The sequence below is a fragment of the Perna viridis genome, chromosome 6, assembly GCF_037379345.1.
Source record: "Perna viridis isolate PV_CMFRI_1.1 ecotype Kerala chromosome 6, ASM3737934v1, whole genome shotgun sequence".
Lineage (NCBI taxonomy): Eukaryota > Metazoa > Mollusca > Bivalvia > Mytilida > Mytilidae > Perna > Perna viridis.
In genome coordinates, this window is record NC_142450.1 from 30,262,463 (window position 1) to 30,269,619 (window position 7,157).

Genomic DNA, 7,157 nt, shown 5'->3' on the forward strand with positions numbered 1-7,157 from the left:
TGTCTGATGACCAAAGATTTATTTTTATGTTCAGTAATGATGCCATAATGTTTTATTAAAACGAACAACTGTTTTATATAATTAGTATTTTACGTTGTTATTGTGGTCTCTCATAATTCTTTAAAGAGTGGCTAATGTATTTTTATAAAATTATTTTAGACTGGACTGTGTATATGTATGTACATTAGGTGAGACTTTAATAAAGTATTTGTCTTGTCTTGTCTATTTGATAGTAAGAGTCATTTAGCCCCTTTGCCATGATTCAATTCTCTCAAAACATAAGTTACCATTACTTTAATATCACTTGCAGACTTGAGTTTTATAATCATTTCAAACATGCATGGCATGGTTACGTCTATAAAACCATTCGAAAAAGAAAAAAAAATGATTCACCATTGGTTCTTTTGGTCTCATGTTCTTATATCCAAATTAAATAGGATGTAATTTCATGTCAGGGCGGTACAGGGGATAAACATAACTATAGTCTTGTCTATTTTGCCTTGAAGCTGTCATAAATACATAACGAAGCTTCAACTATTTGCTTCGGTACAAACTGCCGATTGAGATATTCATGAAATGACACTTTGAGAAAATATAACAATTTTAATATTTCGATGCAAGTCATCATCTAACCAATGATACTACCACCGGGCTGGTAATCTGGATCTCTGAAAAAGTGAAACATATACTTTTTTTATATTACTTCATATAAATCAAATTCATTTCTATAAAGAGAAAGATACTCGATCAAAATATTACACTTAATAATTGGAAAGAAAAAACATTCGTATTTCAATGTTGCTTACTACATGTGTTATATCGAATTCTTCAATCTCAAACATTTAGATAAATCAACAATACTGAAATAACAAAAATGATCACTTTCACAATGACTATTCATTTTTCTTATTAAAGTCATCTTAAATGAAAATGAAAAGGATATCGTGGCGATATATCGCATCCTAAAGCTTATCCAATAGAACTTTGTGATTTTTGTATGGAGTATTATATAATTTAATACATCAACGCATCGTAACTATATATCATACATACTACCGTACTCTGCATTTTCAGATTGAAAAGTGGACGTAACTCCTGGATGGTAAAATACAAAATATAAAACAACCATAAAATATAGGTTAATTTATGGTGCAGCCATTGAAATATGACCCGGAAACCGAAACTGTTACGGACACACGGTGAATCCGTACCCTGACTCCAATGTCGGTGGTATAAAGATAAATACATGTACCAGGTACGCGTCTTTAGATAATTGACTGTTTAATAACCATTGGCACCTTACTTACGGTTTTTCACAAATGTAGTTATAGCCACCATGAGTGTGTCCGTGGCTAACATGTGTATTGAAGCACGTGATATCGTCCCAGAACATTTGAGTTCCGTTCATGACCGTCGCTAAACAGTTTTGGGACTGGTTGCCACTTGGTTGTCCAGGTAACCAAGCTGAAAACCCGCTGATACTGCCTCCTGTCTCCAGCCAGCGCCAACTGTTCTCAAATGTATAGTCACTGCCTCCCAACCAAAAGTGTTTAATACCAAACCCTGAAAAGGTTGAAAACAAACATAATCTATATGATTTTCTATCCTGTTAAGAACCCGTTTAATTGGCAACTGCATGCCATAAAATTTTGTAATTATTGCGAATCGATGAATTTATTGCATATACCACTTCCCTTTAACTCAGCTTTAGATTCCTTGAATTTAGTTTATAGGCCTCTGAAATGTACTGGTTTCCAAAAATTTGCAATCGCACATATGAGTACGACTGGAAACTTTGTACACGTTGTGAATATACTTTAAAGTCAATTGCTGGGGCATTGATATCTATTGACCTATGAGCCGTGAACTGTTGGTGAAGTTTTTGATTACTAACGATGATTTTTTTTTAGTACGTTGGTAAATAATTTCTGAGAAATTACCTGTGAGTACGTTGGTAAATGTCGTTATGAAGTTGTGTTTTTCTTGGTTATCGTCTGTCGCTAAGTAAGAGTGTCTCTTTCTACAGTCAGCCTGACCAATAATTTAATTCATTATATAATAAAAATATTGGTGAACCCCTTCATTTAGTTGAGTAGAGAGAGAAGGGCACTACTCTACTATACCAATAGATGCGTTGTAAAACAAATACGAATAAATCATGTGTCTGTTATATTTATGAAACTATATTGAATTCAGAATTCCATATTTGTCTAATGATCGAACGGTAGCACGAATGAATATTTGATCTAAAGTTACCTAAACAGTATTGTATGAACATTGTACAATTAAATATAATTCTATTCACATATGTAATAACGGAAATCTCAGGAAGAATGTGTGTGTGTGTGTGTTGTGTTTTTTTCTGAGGGAAGCAATTTCCGCATTGTAGTAGTAGTGTATTATAAGATTAATCTAACCTCGGCATCAAGCCAATTCTTTTGCGTTTTACTGAAAAGCAAGCATTCTCCCTGGAACTCGGCCCATCCTGGATCACATGCTGGACTCACATAGGACAAGCCTTAAATATCACATAGAAATATATCAATCTTCAAAAAAAAGTCCACACCAACCGGTGTTTTAAATATTTTTAAAACAACAATTTTAGACAATTTCGAGTGACCTAAAGATCTATTAAAAGATGCTAAATTCGTGTTCTTTTGAATAAGTTGGTTAAAGTTGGTGTAAGGTAATTAGTAACTCTTACTTACCTCCGACAATAAAGATCAGTGTTATTGATACCATTTTGTTGATGGTTTATCAGTAATTCTTATCTTAGTATTACCAATGTAATATATGGGTCAAATACAATTAGTATCTTTTACAATCTGATCAATAAGGGAATGGGGATAGGGGTTCATTGTCAGTAAGTCAGGTATATTGGAAAAAAATCTGTAAAAGCTGGACGAATTGTAACTGTCCTACCCAACTTGGCAAGGCGTTTACCAGGCCTACCTAACCTTGTAAGGCGTTCACCAATCGATTAAAGGTGAAAAGGGTACCTTGGAGTCTTCTTAATATCAGATAGCAAACCTCATTATAATATGTTTTACTAGCTAGCCACCCCGTATTTCATTTTGATCGACCTCGTGGCTCAATTGCACATTATATAATCTGAGTTGCTCGATATACTAGAAGTAAGAAAGGCAGAACTCAAGAAATAAAAACATTTTGGATGAACTGAGAATTATGATTCTCCTTTCTACAAAGGAAAAAAGTTGAACCCCTACATTTTGACAAAATTTGACACCCCCCTTTCCATTTTGCTGAAATAAAATATAAATCCTCAAACTACGATCTCTGTTTATAGAAAAGTACATTTGGTTTTGTTATCAATTAAACTGTCTTTTATTTATTATGGACGGAACTTGGCAAGTCAATGTAGGCCACTATGTGGGTTATAGATAAGGCATAACACATCATAATGGCTAGGCTTGTTTTGCTTTCATTATTTCTCGTTGGTATGTAAAAATATTCAATATATTCTGACTTTTTTAGTAAAAAATTTTGGAAGATTTTTGCAAGCAAAAATATTGTTCTCAGCTGTGCCATGCCGAAGAGACACACCGTCGATTGTACATTTTTCTTCTGCTCTTTCAGTGGTCTCAACTTTGCTTTTAAACATGTTCCGTTCAAACAATTTTGGAACATATTGTTTTAGCCATCTATTATTATTCTTATTTTTGCCAAACATTTGTCCATGAAGGATCCCAGAAACTGCTGAGTAAGGGAACTAGACAAATTAACTTGACCACCTATGGAGGTCTCTATGTGAAGTTGCACAAAATTATCATGCAAAATCAACTTGAGTATGTCAAAATGTCAACATGTCTAGTATGAACTGTGCATGCGTAGTTATCGTGACGTCTTCATCTAATACATATAAAAATTTGTGGTTAAATAGGTTCAAAACTGTAAGTAAAGGGTATTTTTAACAATCTTCCATATTTGGTATATACATGTATCACAAAGTAGCAAGATAATGTCGGAGTTTATAGCATAATTTCTTAAGGTGTGAATAGCCGTTACGTGCGATTGTGGATATTTTAACAGAAAGAACATTATGTTATACTTACACACGAAAATACCACATACTTTTCATATGATTAAACAGAGAATACATTTAAAAAAAACATGAATTTTGTATCCCACATGACTTCAGGTACGAAGAGAATAGTTTTTCCGTTATGTTTGAAAACAAGTAGTTTCAAGTGTTCTGTACGCAATGAAATAAAAACTACAATATTTTCATACTGTTTTTTTGTTTTTTGTTTTTTGTTGTTTCTGTTTTTTTTGCATGGAGTCATTTCTGATATCCTATCCAGTCACTGTTTAAATTTGGAAATGAGAAAAACAAAAGCAGAATTCGGTAAATAACATCATATCAATACACCAATGTTTGTATCGTTTCAGTTTTGAGGTGCGCCTTGTCAAAAAATTTGTGCCCCCCTCCCTGGTCACAATTCAAAGGGGAATGCCTATATTTTTCGCGAGACTCCAGAAGTTACGTTGATGCCGAGGTATTATTTAAATGTGTTTTCTGTCTAGTCGTGTTTATTAGCTAGGCGATGTGAAAAACTAGCAAAATAAAAATAAGACACATGACCATTGTACGACTCAAACGCGGAACATTTTGACTTGATGTCCATTTGCAGTAAAAAAAAACTTTAGAGCACTGCTACGATGTTACATTGAATAATACAGCACTAAAACAATACATAAGTCCATAGATAGTTGATTTCAAATGCTCCGTTGATGAAAACGTTTGAGCTTTGATTGAAAAAAAGTATTTTATTATGGTAGTTCTAAAATTTATAAGTGATAAGTATATACATTTTGCATCACTAGTATTCTTTTTGGAAATAATTTGTCTTCGCAAGTTACAAGTATATTTAAGGAGGTAGACCTAGGGTAAGGCACACAACTCTTACAAATCACTGGAACGTTTTTGTTTATCATTTTACGCCAATCTCGAGCAAGCATCAAAGTAACTTGGACTAATTTCATTTTGTTTCAAATAGAGCTTGATAGGCTTTGGTGAAGTTGAATATGATACAAGCATATCACTGATTTCAAGAGTTATATCCCTTACCCTTGGTTTACCCTCTTAAGTTCTCCAGGAAAATATCAAATTGTTAAACCTCTATAGTTAGTGATTTGTCGTTCAGAATGATTGCCGAAGAAAACAGGCATATCTAGCAGCAGATGACAACTCAGAAAAACACGACTTTATCAGACAGGTCCTAAGTGCTCTTAAAGGTAATTAACTTTCTGAAATATTACACAGTACCACTACTTGAAACCAAAGCATACACCACCCAAAAAGATCCTTAAATATTCAAAGAAAGACAAGACAAGACAATTTTATTGACTCAAACACAATAACAATAGTCGGTTAAGGCCCATACATGCATATCATATGCAATAACATTGCAATAGTACAATAATAGGAGTACATATCATAAATACATTTGAATAATATTGGTTTACAATATTGTAAGTTACACAAATAATTATAAAAAAAAACAATGTCTGTATAAAATGTGTTTATGCAGAAAGAAAACTCCGATTCATCAGAAAACTTTGGGGATAAAAGAACATCCTAAAAAGGTCGTAACGTTTGTGTAAATATTCTGATCAAACTGAATTTTGAACTTTATCTATATTTTATGATACTAAATCGATACAAAGTTTGAAAAAGATCCTCCGATGTCTTAAGTTATCATCTGGAAGCCGTTAGGGGACGGACGGACGGACACGCCACTTCGTGTTGGCAGGATATAAAAAGTATTTAAAGTAACTGGTACATTAGTTTTACAAGGGATTGTCTGTGATAGACAAAAAAGTCCGTATCACTTGTCTTCACTCAGGTATTGGCTATGATGGTTACTACGTCGGTGCAGATGACTTTGCATTTGAAGGAACGTGGCGGTGGCTAGAGACTGGACTTCCTGTAAACTCATTTGTTGCTTGGGGGACTGGCATGCCTCAGGGAGAAGAAAATCATAATTGTATGAAGTTTGGTTGGGAGGATAATGAAGCTGTTTGGATTGACGAGGATTGTCGTCAGCGAAGGCATTACATCTGCGAACGACAGTAAGCGTAGCAATAGATTAATAATATATTGACCAACTTAAGGTCCCTACCAAATTGTCCGTCATACAAATAAGTTCGAGCTACACATGACGCACTGTGGTCCACACTGTCAAAATAAAGATCAGGCATCTATCTACTCTGCTGAGGAGAAAATTGATTAGTTATCTACATGATTTTCTTCTCTTAACAATTTAATTCCTTATGGCAACCCGTTGTGGAATTCATTCTCCATTTATTGATAACAATATATATTTAATATGTTAATAAATATTCATCAACATGCGCATAAATGGTTTATTGATATCAATGAATGGAAGAATTAGTAACATGATGATAAATATTCACCAGCGTGTTGATTAAATCATTTATTAAAATCAATAAATTGAACGAATTGTTGATGTTGATTAATATCAATTACCGCGTTATTAAATCTTGTTCTGGAAGAAATGCATACCGGGCAATACTCAATGAAATCCGTAATTACACTTTTCTGACCACAATTAAACCACCAATAGTGGTACCCTCTTTATCGACACGTTAATGATTCATCTATTTATTGGTATCAATAAGTGATTTTATAGCATGTTAATAAATAACTTGTTGATAAATCGAACATTTTTTTTTATATCAATAATTATTAACATGTTGATAAATCATTTATCAATATCAATATTTATTTATTAACTTGTGAATAAATATTTCAGTTATTGATATCAATAATTATAAATGAATTATTGATATCATAAATAGATAATAAATTCAAAAACGGCATGCCATGATCAGGTATGTATATTCTAATAGAAATTTTAGATTATTATTACTTTAATCTTCACCAGAAGCTTTATTTCTGTATCTCATTTTTCTCAATATACACAATACGCTATGTTCCAGTAATACATTTTTCAGAGCTGTAGATTTCAACAATGTGACCTCTGTAATTGGTTGAGTCATTTCAAGGGTGATGTATGTAAGGAGGATACAACTATATAATAAAACATGTTGTGGTTCCAGTCTTATCTTTTATGACAAAATAAAAGACTCATGTACACCAAAACTGCACAGCT

General features: G+C 33.0%; 2 protein-coding genes across 2 annotated transcripts; one reads left to right on the forward strand and one right to left on the reverse strand.

The window, feature by feature from the left end:
• Positions 1 to 583: 583 nt before the first annotated feature.
• LOC148614499 (hepatic lectin-like) lies at positions 584 to 2,830 on the reverse strand. The gene is made up of 5 exons (XM_088588608.1): positions 2,709 to 2,830; positions 2,418 to 2,518; positions 1,941 to 2,031; positions 1,308 to 1,563; positions 584 to 668 (listed from the first exon to the last, which is right to left on the reverse strand). Exons 1-5 carry the CDS (start codon positions 2,740 to 2,742, stop codon positions 629 to 631), a joined length of 522 nt encoding a protein of 173 aa, XP_088444734.1. The 5' UTR covers positions 2,743 to 2,830; the 3' UTR covers positions 584 to 628.
• A 527-nt stretch (positions 2,831 to 3,357) lies between these two features.
• On the forward strand, positions 3,358 to 7,099 carry LOC148614500 (perlucin-like protein). Its single transcript, XM_088588609.1, has 5 exons — positions 3,358 to 3,458; positions 4,411 to 4,517; positions 5,166 to 5,256; positions 5,868 to 6,093; positions 7,000 to 7,099. Exons 1-5 carry the CDS (start codon positions 3,422 to 3,424, stop codon positions 7,037 to 7,039), a joined length of 501 nt encoding a protein of 166 aa, XP_088444735.1. The 5' UTR covers positions 3,358 to 3,421; the 3' UTR covers positions 7,040 to 7,099.
• The last annotated feature ends 58 nt before the right edge of the window (positions 7,100 to 7,157 follow it).